At 40.1% G+C, this 23370-nt stretch overlaps 1 protein-coding gene and 1 pseudogene across 1 annotated transcript in view; one reads left to right on the forward strand and one right to left on the reverse strand.

The window, feature by feature from the left end:
• Positions 1 to 18959: 18959 nt before the first annotated feature.
• On the reverse strand, positions 18960 to 21841 carry LOC101964510 (14-3-3 protein theta pseudogene; annotated as a pseudogene).
• Positions 21840 to 23370, forward strand: part of LOC120889419 (fibrous sheath-interacting protein 2-like) — an 89049-nt gene continuing 87518 nt past the window's right edge. Inside the window, exons 1-3 of the mRNA XM_078034212.1 lie at positions 21840 to 21935; positions 22327 to 22452; positions 23152 to 23313. Coding sequence (XP_077890338.1) covers positions 21840 to 21935; positions 22327 to 22452; positions 23152 to 23313 — 384 coding nt within the window. The remainder of the gene's footprint in view (positions 21936 to 22326; positions 22453 to 23151; positions 23314 to 23370) is intronic.

Consider the following 23370-nt stretch of genomic DNA (forward strand, 5'->3'; position numbering starts at 1 on the left):
GGGGGTCCAAGCGACTGCATTTTACATATACTGCTTCTTTTGATGTGGCCATCAAAAAGAAACAAGATGCTGCATATCTGAGCTAAAACCTGGTATAGGCTCCTGGGTACCAGCATTAAAAAATATGAAAAAATATGTATTATTACCCATAGCAATAGTGATGTTATAAGTTTATGGTGACAAAACACAGACGTTCCTTGTCTTCAGTTTTGAGGACTTTAGCAGGAGCACATTACTGTACTCCTCTCATTCTTAGTTTAAAGTCTTAATTATGAAATCCTCAGATGCAAAGAAAATGAGCATATATTTCATTATTTACCCTTCTGTCTTGACATTTATTCTTTCCTTTTCAAAACCCTTCTAATCAGCCAAATAAAATGAATCAACCTGTGGGTTCATATGCATTTAATTAATTTCATATTTGCTTTAAATGGCTGTTACTGTATCATTAAACAACAATCATGGATGTAGTGCCTACTGTGTGTTTGTGCCTATTGTGCTATTCACTCCAAATGTATTACTTCGTTGAACAACCAAAGCAGTCCTCAGACATAAGCACCATGATTATCTCCAGCCTATGTCGGAGGAATTGAGGCTCAGAGAAGTTAAGTAGTTCAGCCAAGGTCACACAGCTAGGTGGTCATTGTGGGTATCAGGATACTAATAAGCTCCTGTGTGCCTTGTCCTGCATGAAAGAAGGAAAACAATAAAGCAGATGATAACAAACAATAGAGCATCCACCAGCCCTTTAAATCTGGCTTTGGGAATGCACTAGGTGATTTTTGGCAGCAGAACAGCTTCCCTAATTAAGTTTGTTTAGGCTGGTGTTAAAATGACTTTGCTGGCTCTGAACCCTTGTCAGCTGGTAGCACTAAGGAAGAGGACCTGACCTTGTTTTAAAAGAACCAACGAGTAATCCAAACTTGACAATATTTCAAAGGGTAAAAAGTGATGAGAGGTTAGAGGGCAGCAGAGAGTGTGAGCAGTCTGTGGAGTGGTTTGGTGTTCACATCTTGAATACAATCACTTGCTTTCACATTGATATCTCATACTTCTAGCCAATTTATAGCTTTCCTCTCTGTGCTCCCTGCAGATTTCCTCTTTATAGTAATATCCATGTCATCTAATGACAAGATGCGATAACTAATGTGAGGTTGCTCCTGACCCCTAATATTCCCACACTGAAACTCTATTAGATTCCACATTGACAGCTCCTTCTGCCTCCAATCTACCAGGTTCTCACTGAGCCAAAGAGTATAAGGTCCCTCAAGAGCAAAGCAATTTATTTAAATAACATAGTTAAGTAGATGGGAAAGTGTGTTGTATTCAAAAAGTCAACATTCTCCTGCCAAAAGAAAAAGGCCCAGTGTGGCCACTCCCGATGCAACCGTATAACTGGCACACGTCCCTCTCTCCCCTGCTTCAGTCTTTCTGTTGGGTCATTTCCCAGTTCATTTAAGTGGAACCAGCTAAATTTGTTTCTGAAAGATGTATTTACAAGAGGGCTGGAACCTTTCTATGGGGAAAACCCAGACTGTGGCTTAGTGGGCTCAATATCCAGGGACCTCCCTTAGGAACCTTCTGGAAAGCCAGATGCTGAGGAGATGAGATGCCTCTGTCTAGATGGATGCAAAAGAGCACAAATATTTTTTACAGTTTTTTGGTTTATAGATAGACATAAAACCTTTATATTATTTTTATGTGGTGCTGAAGATTAAACCCAGTGCCTCAGACATTGCTACGGAAGCACTCTACCACTGAGCTACAATTGCAGCCCCAAGAGCAAAAATCTCCAGTTTCCTGCTGTTTGAAGAGCTGCCTGAGCTCCTTTCTATTCTGAAAGCTGAAAGGTATTTTGCCTATTATCTAATGAGTAAGATCTTCTGGGACCCCCACTTCAAGAAAGTGCTGCTTCAGGGTCATGTTTACATCTTCTCCTTGCAGTGGTTGGGAGATCCTTGACTGTAAGGCTGTGATAGGTGTGAATGTGGAAATGCAAAGTCTATTCAAGCAGACCTTGAACTGCCAGCGATCCCTTTCTAGTGATGGTGGTTTAATTGGCTGTGTAATGAGGATGCCTAGGTGGCCAGAATAGCCTGCTCTCAGGGGACAGCCATTTATACTGTGTCTGAAGCCCACCAGAAATTTATGCTCTGTTTGAAGTCCACCAGAAACTTGCTGCAAGAAGGGCTGACTGCAGCTGTCAAGTTGTCTCTGACTGAAGCTGAAGAGAATCAATCAGGCCGTGGGTTGTGTGGAAGGAGATGAACAAAGCTTTGAGAAGGGTGTTCATTCTGAGCACTGTGCTGAGAGAGCAAAGCTCCATGTGCAGGCCTGAGCAAACTTGCCACCCCTTCCTTTTCTTGGGGCTCATTCTCTTCCTCAAGACATGTCCTTTCATCTCTCTTCCTTTAGTCCCATTTCTGAGACAGAAAAAAAAATCCTCCTTTTCAAGGAAAATCCATCCACTGATTCCCAGCTGGACTTCCTCCTCCATGATCTTTTTGTATGAATCAGTCAGTCTCTCCCTCATTTCCAATGTTTCCCTCTCCACAGGCCACTTCTTCTCTAACTTCAGAGATGCTTATGATTCCACAAACTTTTTCTTCTAGTCCCTCAGCCCTTGAGATGCTGAGGCTTGCTCACAATCCCTCCTCTATAACACTCTTTCCTTTAAACCTTGGAGGTCTAGTTCCTAATCCACTATTCTACCAAAAGTATTCCTTATGGAGTTTGAAATGCATCTGATCACCAGGGTAAACTTTTTCTTCATACTCATTCTCTTGATCTCTCTCCAACTATTGTTAAAAGAAAAAAAAAAAACAATGTCCATCTATTCTGTCATCAGAGCCATCTAAGGAAATAAGTCCATGGCCATCATTTTTATGCTCAATAATTTCAATAGGTCCCAGACACCTACTAAGGGCAAAATGCTCCGCATGGCATTCCAGGCTGCAATCCTGCTTTCTAGCCTTATTCTCCACTCTTCTGTGACATCATTTTGGATTGAACCCAGGGGTGCTTAACCACTGAGCCACATCCCCAGCCCTTTTTGTATTTTGTTTAGAGACGGGGTCTCACTGAGTTGCTCAGAGCCTCACTATGTTACTGAGCCTAGCTTTGAACTCACATTCTTCCTGCCTCAGCCTTCTAAGCTGCTGGGATTACAGTGACATACATCTTTTACTCTGGCCTTCACCACTTTCTTTTCCCAGTACCCCTTGTTAGCATTCTTGCCTCTGCAATATTACTCACTGAATCATTCTTCCACTTACAAATGACCTTTCTGTATTTCATCTGCCTGATCCCAATTTAACAAATATTTCTTGAGCATCTGTTTTATACCACATCCAAATAAGTTATCACTTTCTTCTAAAGCTTTCTCTGGCCCTACAGACACTGGCTTCCCAAAGAATATGTTTTTGTGGGGAGGAGAAGAGTATTTTCCTTTTGAAACCTCCTTTTGAAACTCTATGAAGACCTTAAAAGATGTGTTTTAGCCTTAGGGACAGAGACCATGTGTTTGTATCCCTACAATATTCAGCACATGCTTTCTCCATAATACACATTCAATAACTTTCTGACACATAAATTCAGACTGTGCAGTTTATGATGATTCCTACTCACAATTCTAATAATTTTCCTGAGAAGTTAATCCGACTGAATCTTTGCTTTCCCCCAGATCAGCAAGATGAATGTATCCCTTTCACCCCTCTCCTGAGTAAAGAATAGTGAGACTCTAGGAACACCATATGCTACCGGTGTTCAACAGGGTATGTGTGAGCAACACCTTAAAGGGCATGCTATTTCGAAAAAAGAAGCACACCAAAGCTGCCGAGATTATCAGGTGCCAGAGCCAGCAAAGCCATATGCCAAAAAGCTGCTGCCAGAGGTGTGAATGCAGCATCATGTAGGGAATAAAAAACGCAAGGAGGTCTCCTTTGAGCGTGATGGCCAGCATTTCCCATCTAATCTGAGCCCAGCATTAAGCATCATTCTCAGAAAGATGTTGAGGATCCAGAAAATCCTTAGATTTGAAGTCCTTGTGTTTGGGGCAGCAGTAATTTGTCTGAAAATAAAAAGCTGCCAAGAAATTGGAAGATGAAAAGGCTGAAACATCAGAAACACCTTTGTTTCACTGAAATGACACTAATTTAGTGGAGAAAAAAAAGAAAGCTGGCATTGGAGAGGAAAAAAAAATAGCTCCACCCAACTGTAGATTACAAACAGCTCCTTTTCCCTGGCGTTCAAAGCCAGTGGAATGAGCAGTCGGGCTGCCTCAAGGGCTGAGAAGCATGTTTGGGGTTTGTTATTGTCATTTTAGGTGATAGCTGACCTTGTGCTTCTCATTTCTGGAATAAGAACAATGTTTCTGAGAGACATCATGAAGTGGTAGAAAGATCAGAGGCTTTGGGTCATGCAAATCAGTTGTATTTTGGACAAGCTATTTACCTCCTCTTAGCCTCAGTTTTCTCAGCTGTGAATGGGCTTTATGGGTGATTGAAAGGTTAAGAATAATAGCAGCAGCAATCTTTAGATAGCAGGCACCTAAGGTTACTTCACATGTATTATCCCACACATCATTACACAGCCATCTGAGATACGTTCTATCAGCTCTGTCATTTTACAGATGAGGAAACTGAGGCTCAGAATACTTCAATGATTAATCCAAGATCATTCAGCTTGTGAATGGCACAGCTAGGTAGGAATGAATCTAAATCCAGATGTGTTCTTACTTACTGCAGTAGTCAGCCTTGTTAGACACCATCTTCAAAAGCAGCCTCATCTTATCCCTAGGGTCAGAGTGGGGACAGTTATCAGCCTATTCCTCACTCCTTCTGTTGCTTCCAGACCAATGTATATCTGCTCCATCCTAAGAAATTTGTACTCTCTCATTCCCTGCTAGCTTGCTGTATCTAGCAAAAGTCTTACATAATTACATCCTGCACTTTGCTTTGCAAGGCCTTTGGCTGCGGCTATTCCATTAACTCAATAGTAGCAGTAGTAATAGCAGTGATAACGGACATAATGACTCACATATTGACAGCTTGCTGTATACCAGGCACTGCAGTAAGTATTTTGTATACATAAACTCACTCAATTGTTACAACAACCCTAAGGGGTGAGTACTATTATTTAATAAGTTAAGTCCCTGGTGCAGAGTAAGCTCAATAATTGCTAGTTTTGATTAGGAAGCTTGTTCTTTGATAGAGCTACAAAATACAAGATCCCCACAGAAATGATATAGATGAGCAATCTTTTTTCTATTAAGAGCAACTGTCCTAAAGAGGTAAAAACTAAATTGAAAATATTTAATAAGGGTTTTTTTTTTTGTTTTGTTTTGTGTGTTTTTTTTTTTTTTTTTTGTACTGGGGATTGAATCCATGGGGAACTTAAGCACTGGGCCACATCCCCAGAAAATTTTTATGTTTTATTTTGAGACAGGGTCTAGTTAAGTTGCTGAGGCTAGCCTTGAACTTGAAATCCTCCTGCCCCAGCCTCCCAAGCTGCTGGGATTACAGGCCTGCACCACCACACCTGGCAGAGGTTCTGAAACTTGACAACTGGGATGCACTTAGGCAAACTATAGGTATTTCCCTCTGCTGAAATTTTAGGAGTTCACAGCCTCTCTAAATTCCATCACTGACACTCCTGCCCCAGGAAGAAAAGGAAAGAAGAGAGAAAAAGAGAAGGAAAAATGGAAAAGAACAATAGATAAATATCAGCCACAGTTTTCAGGACCCTTTACTTCTATGCCCTGACCTTCCAGTTAGCACTCAGCAAGCTTGATGTAGTCAAGATCGACAACCCCACATCATCGCTAACTTCCTCCCAAACTTCACAATGCTTAGCCCAAAGGTGCTATAGACTCCATTGTTTTTCCCATTGCTATTGCCCACCCAGCTCCTCCAGGAACTCCTTTCTAGGACCTCTGTGCAAGGCAGGGCATGGAAGCCAGCCTTTCAACAACCTGTGTGCTGCTGTGTGCAGTCTCTTCTGACTGCACACAGCATTCACGTTGGACTTGACTCCACAAAATTGTCTGTAGATGTGTATAGCTCTGTGTAGGGGAGACGGGTAAGTACTCCAGAAAACCACTTCAAGTTTTACCAAGTTAAACCCAAGGTCACATCCAAATAATAGATCAAAGTTTTCTTATCTTGTACTACTATGGTATAAAAGTAGCTTCTTCTTCTTGATCTTAATTCTTCTCTTTGGCAGCGGAAATAGTATTACTTTTTTCCCCAGAAAAATATCTATTTTCAATTTAAAGCTTTGGCTCATAACCTACTTTATATTTTTTGAGAAAGCTTAATACTATGATGCATTCAGACCTCCAGGACCCTAAGCATTCAAATTCAAGTGTTACATATTTTTTCTTTTCTCTCTCTCTCTCTCTCTCTCTCTCTCTCTCTCTCTCTCTCTCTCTCTCTCTCTCTCTCTCTCTCCCCCCCTCTCTATCTCTCTCTTGTACTAGATCTAACCCAGGGGCGCCTTACCACTGAGCCATATCCCCAGCCCTTTTTATGTTTTATTTTAAGATAGGGTCTCACTAAGTTGCTTAGGGCCTTACTAAGTTGCACAGGCTGGCTTTGAACCTGTAATCTTCCTGCCTCCGTTTACCAAATCCCTGGGATTACAGGTGTGCAGCATCACACCCAGCAGAATTCTGGTGTTCTTGCTAGACACTGATAAAGAATAGAAACAGGTGAATATTTATAATTTGCTTATGGACAATGAATATTAGCAATGAGAGCATCAAGGTTATGGATTGCTACATGGAAAGCTACTGCCTTAATGCATTGTGCCTGTGCAATGTTCATGATAAAAGGCGAATGTTATTTTTTTCAATGAAATTTCTCTTTCAGTCCGAAGGAGCATCTGCCGGGTGAGTAATTTTCTAGAAGAAATAGAATTTTACACCTGTCACAGAGACCATTCCCTATTAGGCCTTTTAAATTAGAAAAGGTTAATTATTTCAAGTCTGGTTCTAACGACTTCATTGAAGTTTCATGTGCTATCTGATTAGGAGGCTATTACAACAAATATTTGATTGTTGGTGTGACAGAGATCACCACTGTGTCCTCTGCAGCTGCGTGGGTATGACTCAACTGAAAGAAGAGCACATGTGGTGTTTGGTAATGAAGAGTAGCTAGATGACATTAAAGAGTTTAGAGAGTTACCATTAATCAAGCATATATTACTGAGACTTATCCTTTGTATCTGAGGAATAAGAAAGAGAAAATTTGGAGTTTCCCAATTTTAGACCTGATAAAAGCCAATCTTATTTAGACCGTGTCAGAGCATTTTTTCCAGATTTTTTTCTTTCTCCATTATGTTTGCTACACACTAATGCAGAAATTGAGGTTAAAAGGTTATAAGGCCGTAAGTATTGCTTCCATTTCCTAAATTAGAGGAATGCTGGGACACTGCCCTAGGTGATGTGGTTCCCATGGTCTAGCAACTTGCAACCAATGTCCGCGTGTGCTTCCTTTTCCAACCCCCTTGCCAGCTGCTCATTTGGCCAATACATGTGTTCAACTTTGGCCTTGCATCTACAATATACACAAATGGGCTTCCCTTCAAGGACTTCATTAATAGCCTTTAGCATCTGCTCACATTCCAAGCATTGGATACTAAATCTGAGAGGGAATGGCATATGGCTGCATTGTTCTACTTGTAGAAAATGAAAAAAAAAAAAAACAAGACCATGCCCTTGACATCTGAACTTTAAACTTCCAGACACTCTAGCTTAAAACAAAAAAAAAGAAAGAAAGAAAGAAAGAAAAAAAGTAAAAGAAGTTCTTCAGTGTGTGTGTGTGTGTGTGTGTGTGTGTGTGTGTGTGTGTGTGTGTGTGTAAATGTACAGAATATTATTTGGAAATATTCACATCAATGGTCACTTGTTGAGCACCCCTGCATTCAATACCATACCCCATACAGAGAGAGAGAGAGAGAGAGAGAGAGAGAGAGAGAGAGAGAGAGAAGAGAAGAGAAGAGAAGAGAAGAGAAGAGAAGAGAAGAGAAGAGAAGAGAAGAGAAGAGAAGAGAAGAGAAGAGAAGAGAAGAGAAGGGAAGAGAAGGGAAAGGAAGAGAGGGAGAGAGAGAAATAATATCAATATGTTAATAGTTTCCTATGAGATCTGGGATTGAGGATGAGAATGTGAGGAACCTTCATTCTTTATACTATATAGCTATTTCTGTATTACTTGAATTATTGCAACAATTACACAATCCTTTTATTATTAAAAAAACAAATTTGTATAAGCACAGAAAAAAGTTGCTAAGGACACACATCAAAATATTTAGTAGTCTTACTTCTGGAAGGTAGGATCAGCAACATGCTAGGCAAGTGCCCTATCACTGAGCTACATCCCCAACCCTTTTGTAAATTTTTATTTTGAAATAAGGTCTCATTGTGTTGCTCTTTCAGCTTGTGATTCTCGTGTCTCAGCCTCCCCAGCAGCTGGGATTATAGAAATGTGCCACTGCCATATTTATAAATGTTAAATGGTTAAATGGGCATGTTTTATGTTTTATATGTAATACTAGTATTTTAAAATTAATTTAAAAGAACTATAGTTACAGAAAAGCATTCTAGACTTCAGAGATTTCGCTAATATTTATCACTATTTATTGTCTTATTATTACTATACTTGTTGTCTTAACAATCACTATGTCTAACAATAGTAGTCTAAAAATTACTACTATTTTAAGTCTAACAATTTATACTATGTTTGTCCATCATCACTGAAGGATTTGATGTTATAAACAAGTGCACAGTTACATGGGCTTTGACCTGTTTGGAGAGGGTTGAGGAGTACAGCACAAATTTTCTGTGCTTTCTGTAGAATGTAAGTTTAGCAAGGTCAGACATCAGGACTCTTTTGTTCAACACCACATCTCCAATACCTAGCATTTTTTTACGGTATGCAATGAGCATGTATCACAACCACAGCCCAGTGTGCCAGAGCAGTAGGGCAGGCTGCAGAGAGGCCAAAGAAAGTGCCCAGAGATGGCATTCAAGACATATGATTTATTGGGGAAAATTTAGAAGACATCAGTGAATGCTCCAAGAGTTCAGAGGCATTTCCGTTCTTAAGGTGCTGCGACAAGCAGTGCCTCCTCTCCCTCATGGTGTTTTGTCCAGTGGCAACTGGCTGAAAAAGTGACATATATCCTTTCTACAGTGCCCTTAGTTCTGTACCAGTCACCACTGAGAGAGGGGTTTATACATTAGGTTGCAGAAGCAGGGACATCATCAGCACAAGCTTGCTTAGTTTACTTGTCTAATCAGCATCCCAAAGATCAGCTATCCTGGTGTACATGGAAGAAAGTAGCTTTCTATGGATAGCACTAGCTTGCCCTAGTTTAATGTGCGTAAGACAAAGTCAGTGTCCTTCAAGTATGTATCTTGGCTTTCCAGCCCAGGCTTGCTCTCATTGTTCCTTTAACTTGGCTGGGTTTGGGGAATATAAAAGAGACATTCAAGGATATGGGGTTTTACTGTCCCAGTTTCTTTTCTTTTTTAATATTTTTTTAGTTGTAGTTGGACACAATACCTTTATTTTATTTATTTTTATGTGGTGCTAAGGTTCAAACCCAGGGCCTCACACATGCTAGGTAAGTACTCTACCTCTGAGCCACAACCCTAGCCCTGTCCCCCTTTCTTTAAGGAGTGTACAGTGTCCAATAAAGACTTCCTGAATGCCTAAATGAATGAATGTGCAAGTTCAAAAGCAAAATGGACCACTCAGAGATCTATATGGTGAAAGAACATGAAGTATACCATGCAGATGGTAACAGGGTAAGAGCACTGTTTAACAAACACACGAACAAACAAAATCAAACTGTGAAATATGATGTATTAAGAACTGTGTAAGGTTTTGAACGACCAACAATAAAAATAAATAAATAAATAAATAAATAAATAAATAAATAAATAAATAAAAAACAAACTCTATTGACGGCGGGGTTGTAGCTTTGTGGTACAGCATTTGCCTAGCCTGAGAAAGGCCCTGGGTTCTATCCCCAGCACTGCAAAACAAAACATACAAGAGATCTGGGCCTTACTGCCTGAATGAGTGACCTTGGACAGGTCAGTTCCTTTCTCTAGAACTGGATTTCCTCATTTGCAAAGTAAAAGATTAGACTGTCTATAGTATTTAAACTGTTTATAACAATGGGCTCATGTTTAAAAGAAACTCAAGATCATGTTAAATAACTACAAATGTAAAAATTCATAGAGATGTGTGAGATGACGTTCACCTAGCATTAATAAGGGTTATCTGGAGGAGTTTTTAAAGTTATTTTTTCATTACTGTCCCTTCTATTACTTGAATATTTTATAATGATCATGTATCACTTTTACAAAAACAAGCATCACTATACTATTTTAAAGTAATGAGTAACTATGAAAACAAAAGAGGCAAGCCAGATGTGGTGGTACACAGCTGTAATCCCAGCTACTTGGGAGGCTGAGGCAGGAGGATTGCTTAAACTCAGAAGTTCAAGGCCAACCTGGGCAATATAGAAAGAGAAAGAAAGACAAAGGAAGGAAGGAAGGAAGGAAGGAAGGAAGGAAGGAAGGAAGGAAGGAAGGAAGGAAGGAAGGGAGGGAGGGAGGGAGGGAGGGAGGGAGGGAGGGAGGGAGGGAGAGAGGGAGGGGGGAGGGGAAGGGAGTTCATAAAGAATGAATCAATAGGGAAAAGAAAGGAGAAACACTGTGAAAGATGTAAAGGATTAAAATTATCACAAATACCCAGTATGGTTAAAAGGGAGGCCCTGAGGGTCACAATATTAAGCTCCTGGTAAGATCAAGCCTTCTTCTGATATGTCTCTTGAGAAGATCAAAGAGAGGTCCACTGTCCCACATGCTTATGGGGAGACCACCACTCCATCTCTCCTATAACCCCCATTGTCAACCACTACTCAGTACAGAAGATATCAGCCCCAAGAAGAGGCAACAATTAAAACTGACCATCTGCTCCCCCACCCCCAGCCAAGAGATCATCAGGACTCAACATGCTGTAAACGCCCATGTGCTTCAGTTATCACAGAGAGTGCCAACCACCTAGATCATTCATTATCACTCATTTGGAAATTAATTCCTCTATTCCCTAATCTTACTCAATCTACCTCCCCTCCCAGACACTCCCAAAATCTTCTGCCCTGCTCTGTGTAAAATCCTTTCATCCTCAGCTTCTCCAAAATTTCCCTTGAATTTCTGCCATATTAAAAGTTTGAGCTGGGCATGATGGTACAAACCAGGCATGGTGGCACACATCAATAATTGCAGTGCTTAGGAGGCTGAGGCAGGAGGATCACAAATTCAAACTCAGCCTCAGCAACTCAGTGAGACCCAAAACAACTTAGCAAGATCCTGTCTCAAAATACAATATTAAAAAAAGGACTGGAGATGTGTCTCAGGGGTTAAGCACTCCTAGGTTCAATCCCCTGTACCAATAAATAAATAAACAATAGTTTGGCTCCCCTCTGCTTTTTGTACAGTCCTTACAAGTGGAGGCTGCTTTTTTCTCATATTTCATGTACCATTGGTCCCAGAACTAAGATACATGATTTCCTTGCTCCTATTTGTCATTTCTTGTCCATAGGAGTTCCCTAAACTCCCTGTCCCGGCTCCTTTCCAACATTTTCCTAACATACCCTGTTCCCTACAACACCTTCTTGTTGCTATCATGGACCTCCTGAGCAGAAGGACCATGATCAGTGTGGATTTTAGTTCATGGTTCACTACATGACTATTCTGTCATCACTTCTGGTGATTTTGAGATCTATGTGTAGTCTACATACATATACGCATGCACCCATATGCATTCATTACAATAGCCTATGTTATAAATAATCCATATAAAACCCTGGCCACATCTTGTCCTTTTGCCATCCTCAGCCACCTAAACCCATGCTTACTTTATAGATATTTTCATTACAAATTATTGAATCACCTTTAAAATCTCAATTTAAGGGGCTAGGGATATAACTCAGTTGGTAGAGTGCTTGCCTTTCATGCACAAGGCCCTGGATTCGATCCCCAGCACCACACACAAAAAAAAAAAAAAGCAAATAAATAAAGTGGCTTGTCACTAACTTACTTTAAAAATAAATAAAATAAAATCTCAATTTAAGCACCCACTCTCCTCTTTTATTCCCTAATTCCCTCTAATACCTCTACTACAACAATCTTCCCACCCCTAACCATTGTTTTTGCTCTCCACACCCTCTCCTCACTTCCATGTTGATCTGACTTAAGAGTCCATGGTCCATAATTATAATAACTTGTTTGCATTGATCCTCAGCTCTCCACCTTTCTCTCCCATCGTATTTACTTGGAAGAACCTGAATCAAGGTTAAATTCAACTCTCCATTGTCCTACATCTGCATCCCAGCAACCAGTCCTAGTGAAAGCAAGCTTTATTTTAAGCTTTATTCTTTGCATCACAAGTGGGTTCTCAGGCTTGCTAGAATTCTCTCCTAGATTTTTGTCTCTAGCTTTTAACTCCTTCCTGAATCTACACTTATATACCTACATTCAAGTGGACATTACCCACTTGAATGCCTAACAGTCTTCTGAAATTTCCTTTGTCCAAAATCAAACCATGGTTTTTCCAAACTCTGCTTTCCTTCTGCATTTACCATCCCCAGTTGTTGCAAACTTCATCCTTCTAGTTCCTCAAGCCAAACACCTTGTAGTCATCTTTAATTATTCTCTTTCTTTTAGGTACACTCTCAATTCACCAGCAAAGATTTTGGGCTCTACCTTTAATACATATTCATAATCAGATCACTTCTTACCACCACTCTTGCTTCCCCCTGGCCCAAACTCCCCTTATCTCTTGCCTGAACTATTGCAAGAGATTTCTATAATAGGTTAAAGTGTGTCCCCAAAAAGACATATGTTGGAGTCCTAAACTCCTTCAGAATGTAATTTCATTTGGAAATAGGTCATTTCAGATGTAATTAGAGAAGTTAAAAAGAGGTTATGCTGGGCTGGGGTTGTGGCTCAGTGGTAGCGTGCTAGCCTAGCATGTGTGGGCACTGGATTTGATCTTCAGCACCGCATATGAATAAATGGACAAAATAAAGGTCCATCAACAACTAAAACTTTATTTAAAAAACAAGAGTTTATACTGGAGTAGGGTGGACCCTTAATCCCATATGACTATTATCCTTATTAGAAGAGAATCACAGAGGAGAGATGGCCATGTGAAGACAGAGACACACAGGAAGGAAGCCAAAGGACAACAGAGGCAGCTGCAAACCATGTAATGCCAAGAATCAAAGGTAAGAAGCAGCAAGGAAGAATTCTACCCTAAGTCAGAGAAAGAGCATAGCCCTGATGACACCTTGGTTTCAGACTTCTAGCTTCCAGATCTGTAAGACAATAAATTCCTGTAATTTTAAGCCAATAACTTCATGGTACTTTTTGTAGTTGTTGTTTGTTTGTTTGGTACTGGGGATTGAACCCAGGGGCACTTTACCACTAAGCTACATCCCCAGAGCTTTTTATTTTGAGACAAGATCTTACTAAGTTGCTCAGACTGACCTCAAACTTGCAATCCTCCTGCATCAGCCTCCTGAGTCACTGGGATTACAGGCATGTGCCACCAAGCCCTGCAAGTTTGTGGCACTTTGTTATGGCAGCTCTAGGAAACTAATATACTTCTTAACTGATTTCTACCTTTGACCACCTGTCTAATTCCGACATGGCAGGCAGAATGATAACTTTTAAGTCAGCTCATATCTCTGTTCAAAACTCTGTAATGTCTCATTTCATTCAGATTCAAAGAGTTATGAAGGCCTATAAGTTCTTGTAAAACCTGAACCCCTTTTATTCATCTGGCCCTTTCTTCTATTACTCACTCCCTCACTCTACTTCAGCGACACTGGCCCACTTTCCTGCTCCTCTATACTTGCTTCCATCACGTGTTTGTGTGCAGTGTTCTCTTCTGTGACAACAGCATGTACCCAGTGTGAATCTCCTAAAGCTTGTCTGTCTTTAAAGTGCCTGACCCATATGCATTTTGGAGCTTAGTTGCTTACACAACTTCACATAAACAGATAGATACAAACCTTAATTCAGGGCAAAACCATAGTGTTACAAGCTACCTGTTTGGGAAGGCTGTATAGTTGTATGATTAGACAAATAAGGCCTGGAATCCTACAGGCCTAAGTTAAGTAATTAAAACACTTAAGATTACTGGACCTTTTTTCCCTCATCTGTAAAATGGGAAAATAACAATGTTAGCCCCACTCTGAAATCAGATGGGTATGCAAGGTGCTTGCCACATTTAAACAATCAGCAACTATCAGCTATTATTGTTAGTAAATCAAATGTAAAAGAAGCTTAAAACTTAGTACTAAGATAAAAAATAATTATTTCGAGATCACTAAAAATAAGGTATCTTAACTTTTATTTATTTAAAAACAATTTAGCTGTCAATGGATCTTTATTTTATTTATTATTATGTGGTGCTGAAGATCAAACCCAGTGCCTCACACATGCTAGGCAAACTCTCTATCACTGAGCTACAACCCCAGCCCCATATCCTGACTTTTAAGTGGGTTTATTTTCCTTTAGTACAAGTTAAGACTTAAAAACCTCTTATGAAATTCAGATCAAATGTTTAAGGAAACCTAGAATTTCATCAAACATAGATAGGTTTCTCTCATCTCTGACCCTCTGTGTGTCTCAAAGATGTAGTCATGACAGTATAAGTGCACCACCACAATCTTGGGTCTGGCAATGGACTTGTTCCCCAAGAAGTATTGCTATCCCCAAATACCTCCTCACACAAACCCAGCTTCTACAACACATACCCAAATAGAAAGATTGATTTGGCTTTCAAACATGGAAAATATTCTTTAATTTTTCTAGAAAACTATCAAACTTGTAAAATATGTTATTATTTTTATTTTTAATCTATAAAAATAAAAACAAGTCTCATAGCTACAAAGGGAAGGTAACAGAGAAGATAGGACTACTGATAGGGTAGTTGTGATAATTCTGCCTCTGTGTAAATGTGAGAAAACTGTGGGGAGAACCTACAAAACCTCAAGAGTAGTTTATGCTATCACCTCAGGCAAAATAGAATTAGATTTAAATAGAAGGTTCAATATTTTGACAGCCATGAAGTAGCAGATGCAAGATAAATAAAAAAGAATGCCAGATATCATACTGGTGTTTTAAAAGAGAGAGGAAAGTTTAATCGAGGTTTTGTTGTTCTTGTCGTTGTTGTTACAATTTCAAAAAATGTTACAAGATTTGATTTTCAGATTTTTCATGGTCTTTGATAGGAGTGCGCCCTCTAGTGACCCCAGCGGTGATGTACAAGTCATTCCATGCACCTCCAATCAGACCACTAACTTGAACAATTTCAACATTTCCTCTAAAGGTGAAAAATGGAAAATGACTTATCTAACTTTAAAAATCACCCTCCCTTCAAAGTCTTATACCTTCAAGTTTAGTTTGTTTTGATATTTCTCTTTTATTATAAAGGAAATATACCCAGTGTTAATGTCTTTGGGCAATTAATTCATGAGTGATTGGCTTCCTTTTATCCTATAATAAGCATGTATTACCTTTAATATTTAATGTTTTCTCTATTTGGATCATAATTAGATATAAAATTATAAGTAATGTCATAATAAGCACCTGTGAACATACCACTCAGGTCTCTAGAATTATGACATTTTGCCATATTTGCTTTAGAATTTTTAATTTTTTTTAATTTGCAAAAAAAAGCAATTATAATTCAGAGAGATTTTTTTCCTAGTTGTCAATTTGAAGCCCCACATCACCCAAATACTTTAGTGGTTAACATGAGTGCCGCAGTCTGACTAGGCACAATTCACGAGCCACTTGTCAAGCAGAAACGAACTTTATTTTTAGAACACACACCATACCATGCAAGCTCTTCAGGAATTCCTCTAGAGCCCAACTGCCGGCACTTCCGGCAAGCACCCCCACAGGAACTCTTAGGTCCCGCTCTTGAGGCAGATTTGCTGAGTCAAAGAGTACCCCAATGAGCAGCTCCACAGTCTGAAAGGGTAGGGAAACAGCCCAATGAGCATCACTGCAGAGGAGCCAATCAGCTGGAAGTTTGCTGGGGCCACAGATGAGCATCACTGCAGAGGAGCCAATCAGCTGGAAGTTTGCTGGGGCCACAGATGAGCATCACTGCAGAGGAGCCAATCAGCTGGAAGTTTGCTGGGGCCACAGATGAGCATCACCACAGAGGAGCCAATCAGCTGGAAGTTTGCTGGGGCCGCTTCAGCTGCGGCTCTCAACACATGAGCAAAAACATTTTCTTACCAAAACCATCAAAAATTTCAGACCTCATTTAAGTTCTGCCAATTGTCTTGGGATGTCCTGTGATGGCTCTAATGATCCATGTTAGGCTGTCTCCACATGTAAGTCAATATCCACAGCTTGGGACTTCAGCATCCCAAACTAAATCATCCCTCCTGCATGGATGCCTGTCTCACCTCACTCAAGCCATAGCAGAACCCCAACTCCATCCCCATGTAGGCCACAGGCTTGTTCAGCCTTTTCAGACTCAGAATCTGATATTCCTCTCATAGATGGTCTTCTTATCTTGCTTGGGCTCAGGCTGCCTCAATATGCTTTTCCTGCATAGATGTGCAGCTCATTAATGCTCAGAGCCTGACACCCACACCACAACATCCACATATGTGAGATGCCCTCTTCACCTTGATCCTGCTGTGGTTCTCCATCCTGAGCAAACCACACACAAGAAGGCCCTCTTCACCCTGTTCAGGCTCTGTTATGAGTTGAAAAATGTATTGAAGTCCTAACCACTAGTACCTCAGAAAGTCATAGATAAAATTCATTAAGATGAGGTCAGACTGGAATAAGATAGGTTCCTAATCCAATATGGCTAGTACCCTTAAAGAACATGGCCACATGAAGACAGAGATACACAGGCAGAAATCCATGTAATAATAAAGGCAGAAATTGGAGTTTTTCAGTTGCAAAAGGAAAACCAGACTGCTGGCAAACTTCCAGAAGGTAGAAAGAGGCAAGGACACATAACAGGTTTCAGAGGAAATACTGGCACTGTTGATGCCTGCGTTTTAAGCTTCTTGCCTGCAGAATTGTGAGACAATAAATTTATGTTATGTTAAGCCACCCAGATTGTGGTTCTGTACTTTATTATGGCAGTCGTGGGAAACTAATACTAATATTGGTACTGGAAAGAGAGATATTGCTGAAAGAAATACCAAAAAAAAATTGAAATGGCTTTGGAATTGGGTGTACTTTAATCCCGCCCCCACTACTGTATTAATAAGTCACATGCAAAGGGTGGAGACTGGAAGAGTTTTGAGGTTCATGATAGAAGAAGCCAAGATTGCCTGAAAGGGAAATTTGCTTAAACTACCAATGTTATCCAAAAAAATTAAAATCAGCTTACTATACCAATAAATGCATGCCCATGTTTATAGTAGCACAATTCACAATAGCCAAATTATTGAACAAGCCTAGGTGCCCATCAATGGGTGACTTGATAAAGAAAATATGGTATATTTATACAATGGAGTTTTACATAGCCATAAAGAAGAATGAAATTATGACATTTGCAGGAAATTGGATGGAACTGGAAAACATCATGTAAAGTGAAATAAGCCAGACTCAGGAAGTCAAAGGGAGTATGTCTTTTATCATACATAGAAACTAGAAAGACAATTTTTTTTTAAGAAAATAGAAGGGAGACCAGTAGAGGATAGGGATTGGGGAGGAGAGGAAAAGGTGATGTACTGCACAATGAAATTGGCCAAATTGTTATGTGCATGTGCAAATACATCACAAGGGACCCATTTTTATGTAATTATAATGTACTAATATAATGGAATATTATTTGGTCATTAAGAAGAATAAAATTCTGTCATTTGCAGCAGAAAATATAGCTTGTTAATAAAGTCTCTTAAAATCCTGATCCAAGGATATCCATTTTTTGTTTTATCAAACCTAATTTTGTTTTAGGTTACTTTGCTGTTACATAGGGCATGACATTTTCACAAGGTTTTCTTTGAGACTGCAGTCAATGATTAGCAAAACATAATAGTGGTCCAACTCTCTAAAGAATTATCACTAGACAAACTGAACACCCTCTCTCATGTGTACAAATCCTTATGGAAAAGTACTAAGTTTTAGACTTGGACTTGTGTACTTTAATCTCCCCCCACTACTGTATTAATAAGTCACATGCAATTTAATTTGCAAAAAAGCAATGTTGTATTATAGCAGCAACATGCTACTTCCATTACACAGTAACATCAATACTAGAACCACCAAAGCAGGAGGTAGGTGTAAGTGAGTTTTTATTGGGAAGGAAAATTGTCAACTTAACAGTAGCAAATGAGGAGTGAATAAGGAAACTTCTGTTATCACAGATAGACACGATCTCCATCGTATGTGATACACAGGAATGTCAAGTGCTTTCCCATTCATTCTAATACTTTTAGATTCCTACTAAAAAGGAATAAAGTAAGAGTATGCAGAAGTTGCTTACTAAAAGGAAACATTCAAAGAAGAATAAAGAAGGAAATGTAGAAATTAAGAAGCTATGTACAACATTTTAAAATTGTAATTAACTACATTTTCTTATTTTCACAGTAATACAAAGCACAATAACTTGCAGAACTGGTTCAGATTACTTAAGCACCAGATATATTTTTAGTCCGCTACTGAGTATGTGGAAGTTAATTATGTGTATATGAAATGAAGCTATTAATACTTTCTACAGCAGTAACTGCACACCAAGAAGGCTAAGACAATCACAAATCAAGGAATGGCGTTTTCCCCAAGTTGATTCCATACACATGAGTGTGTTTCTTTGTTACAGGAAATAACTGAAATAAGGAATGCAGACACATTAAAAGGTTTCTTAAAGGGAATAAGGATGACACCCTATTTATATTTAGTTTTCAGCCCCTTCTGCTGTATCAAATTCTTCTCTTGCATGTCTGATATCCACAATGTTAAGTTGTCTCTAAGGAACTGCACAATGAGGGTGTTGTCCTCATATAAGTCTTCATTCAGTGTATCAAGTTCTACAATGGCCTCATCAAAAGCCATTTTAGCCAGTGTACAGGCAGTTATGCATCATTAAGGATCTCATAAGAAAATACAGAGAAGTTAAGAGCAAGCCCCAGGTGGAATGGGTATAGAGGTTGTATCTCTTTCTTGCTTGTATCAAATGCCTTTGGTAAGCTCCTTGGGAAATACCTATTGCCAGTTTCTGATCATCACCACGTGCAACTTCAGCAAGATACCGGGAAGTGACCTCCCTTCATTTTCAGATAGAATACCTTACTCTTTGGATTTGTTGTGTTGGCAATTAAATACTTACCCAACAATTCCAGGACTGTGATGCAGATAGATCTTATCTCTGACTACACGTTTTCCTTAATCAGCTGCAACTTCAACAATAACAACAACTTCCTTCTCCTCCTCCTCCTCCTCCTCCTCCTCCTCCTCCTCCTCTTCCTCTTCGTCTTCCTCCTTCTGTTTTTTCTCCTTCTCCTCCCCTCTCCTCCTACTCTTTCTTCTTTTTTTTTTAAACCATGGATTGAACCCAGGGGTGCTTTATCACATCCCTAGTCCTTTTTATTTTTTAATTTTGAGGCAGAGTCTCACTAATTTGCTGAGGTTGACCTCAAGCTTGTGATCCTCCTGTCTCGGCCTCCAGAGTTGCTGAGATTACAAGCATGAGCCACTGTGCCCAGCCCATTTGTAACAGTTTCTGCTTGATGCTCGAGATGTCCCTTCAGGCGGACTTATAGCCCCCTGACCACATTTTTGTAGGCCACTAAAAGCAGATTGCATTCTTCATTGGACAGCTCTGCACCTTGCTAAGTCATAGTATTCATGTCTTTGATCTGGATCTGAGTGAATTATCCTCAAGAGCTCCATGTCTCCATGGACATGAAATGAGTCCCAGGATATCCATGTTTTAAATAGAACAGAAAAGAGCTATCTGTATTTTCATTCTGTATCTCTAAATTTGAACACCTCCTCATCCTCACCCCTTCCTCAGAATGGGTGTTATTTCATTTCTGCTTAGAGAGCTTCCTTTAGCCACCAAGAATAGTTTTGCTAACAATGAATCCTAGTCCTCCTTCCTCTGAGAATGTCTCTATTTCTTCTTCATTCCTGAAGGGTATTTTCACTGAGTACAGAACTCACAGTTGGTAATTAATTTCTCTCAGCACTTGAAAAGTGCTGTACCTCTTCCTTCTGGCTTCCATGGTTTCAAATGAGAAATACTCTGTCATTCAAATCCATTTTCTCCAGTAAGTAATGTTTCATTTGTCTCTGGATGGTTATAATAGTTCTCAGAAGTTTAATTATGATGTGTGTTGGGTCTATATGTATATAAACTAGATATATATGTAGCATAGAGAAAATAACAAATTCCCAAAAAGTGTTTCAGTCTCAACCCTTTCTATATTTGCACTGTAGTGAGCTCCTTGGTGACAGAGAGTATGAATCCTCAGTACACAATACAGTGTCTGACCCAGATCAGGCACTCAGTAGAAGTTGGTTGGTTGGTTGAGAAGATAGAAAGAAATAAAAAGAGGGAGAGAAGGGCCAGAGAAATGAAAAGTCCAGGACAGGAAACAGGAATTCAATGGAGGAAGCATTGGGCTCTTGAAGAAACTGTTAAGAATTTGGAGGAGACCTAAATAAAGGGCCAGAGAATCTAGGCAGGAAAGAAGAGAAGGCCATTTTAAATCACTGCATAAAGCTAAATCAATAAAGAAAAAAAACTGCTCCATATTCCTTTACTGTGTGTTGAGGAACCAATCAAGAACACAAACACATCTCTATGGATTAACACTTTTCCCAGGATTTTGTGCACTTCATGTTGTCCTGCCCCTTTCATCCATAGTCAATGTAAATTCAGTGTGAACAATTTGTTTCATCTCCCCAAAATTTGTTATAAAACACCCCAGTCCTTTAAGCCTGGTGTCCATTTTTCCAACTAATATCCAGTCATGCTGCTAGCTTTGCAAATTTGTCCCAGGACCAGTCCTATTGCCCTTTAGCTAGCATCCGTAATAACTTAATAAAGTCATGGAAACCTCTAAGTCTCAAGTTTAACAAAAGCATAGTGTCCTAAGTGGGACTGGGGAGTATGCCTAGGGGAAGGGGAAGGGAGGTTACTTTGTCTATAAAGGGGGTGAATGTGAAAAGTCACCCTCTGATTGTAATAAAAACCACACAATTACTCATTGATGTGAACACTTGTAGAACATTAGCTGTGTGGCGGCCAGGAAGAATTAAAAGAATTAAATCCATCTACCCCCTGATAAAGTCAGATAGATACATTCTGGAAAATGGGGGATATGAGTTTCAAAAAGACAGGAAACCCCAGCTGTGGTCGGGATTTCAGACCACTTTCCTAACTTTTGAGGCACTGAAGCCTCAAGGCTTGGATCTTGAACACGCGTATCCTGGATACAAGGTGGTGCTTCAGTCCCCTCCCCCTATGAATGGTGCACATTTGGGTGACACCTGTTAGCTAGATGTCCACTGGGGAGAAGCCGTTGGTGAGATGTCAGTTGGGAAGAGGCAGTTAGTGAGACATCCGTTGGGCCTATGCCATATGATGACATGGCCACCACAGCCTGGAACCCAGTATTGTGAGGGGCGTGGCTTGGCTGATGTGTTACCCTAACAACCAGGGTCTTGGCTGCGCAGACTTAATCAGAGCGTAGAGTAGGCAAGGTATAGAAGGAGAAACGAAGACGGCCTATTACCCCAGCCCCCGGCCCCCGGGGGCTGACGGATGGCCATGGAGCTGTACCTCAATAGCTGTTCTAAGAGTGCCAAAGTAGCCGCCACCAAGGTGGCCACCAGCACCCTGAAAGCTGAGAAGGACTGCGGCATAGTGAGTGTCTGCCAGTCCTCCTGTTGGCCCGGGGGGTGGGGTTTCAGGTAGGCAGGTGGGTCCAGTCGAGTAGATCTCCATTAATGGGAGGGAATCAGCAGATCCTTAACAATTCCATTGTCTACTCGCTGGCCTCCATCAACCAGTGATTCTAGCTGCCGCTACCTCTGTCACTGCCAACAGCCGGGACTAGGCTTGGGCGGGACACAGGTGCTGTTGACCCTCGGAAACAGGAAAGTCCTCAGGGTTGCTGGTCTGGCGAGTTCTTTCAATCCTGTGTGTGATGGTTTCATTTATTTGGAGGTATTAGCCCACTGAAGTATAATTGATTGGTCTAAACTGAATGGAACTTCCAAGAAGAAAACACAAACTTTCTAATTGTATCTGACAGAGCTCGCAGAAAAGAACCATTCCAGAAGTTGGAGTATCTCATCTGTTGGATATGCCTCTAGGGGTCAAGCTACCAGTTCTCCCAGGAAGTACTAATGTATTCTATACTACAAATATAAGTGAAACGGTAAACTAGTTTTTAATAGACTTTAAGTGTTTTTCTTTATCCTTTTTGGCTTGCTATTAAACTTAAAACATTTTTCTGTGATTATGCTTTATCTCAACATGAATTTCAAACACCAAATGGAGTTATCATTTTGATGACAGAAGACCCTAGGACATACCTCAGGTGTTCCATTCAGTGCTCATTTAGCTTTATATCCAATCAGAGCCTCAACTTAACAGTCTGGGGTCTTTTCTGCCTAAACACATACCCATGCTGGTTCCTATTTCTGTGTATTTGTCCATCTGGCTCCTGAAACCTGGCATGTACCCTCTCCTTCTTCCCAACAGTCAGTATGACCTCTGTGTGTCAGGACTGAGGTTGAGACCACAGGCAGACTGAACACACATTGTACAAATTAGGATTCCACCTGCCATCTTCATCCTAAACATACTCTGGGAGAGGACAGGAAGAGAAAGGCAATACGTTTACCAAATTATCCCATTGTCTGCACTTTCTCACTTCAGATTCTGCTTGCATGTTTTATTTTTGATGAACATCTTAATCATTTTCACAAATTGATGTTTGGGTCTGGGGATGTAGCTCAGTGGTAGAGCACTTGCCTAGCATGTGTGAGGCTTGTATTCCATGCCCAGCACTGAAAAAAAAGTGTAACTTCATTCATTTTGCATTTATAACACTTCTGTGTCTGTTTGTTTGCAGCTCTATCAACCTTCTTTTGGTTTTAATCTTAATGATCCTTATTGCCGACTTCTGGAACCCAGCTATAAAAATCTACACGATCCACATCTAAAAACATACTATAAGAGAAAAGATATGCTGAAGCGACTAAGGAAAGGCGGTTACATCACCAGCAATAATAAAGTATGTTGAAACCTACTTCCTGTTAACTAGCAGAAACCTACGGATTTGATAGACACT

This window comes from Ictidomys tridecemlineatus, chromosome X, assembly GCF_052094955.1.
Source record: "Ictidomys tridecemlineatus isolate mIctTri1 chromosome X, mIctTri1.hap1, whole genome shotgun sequence".
Lineage (NCBI taxonomy): Eukaryota > Metazoa > Chordata > Mammalia > Rodentia > Sciuridae > Ictidomys > Ictidomys tridecemlineatus.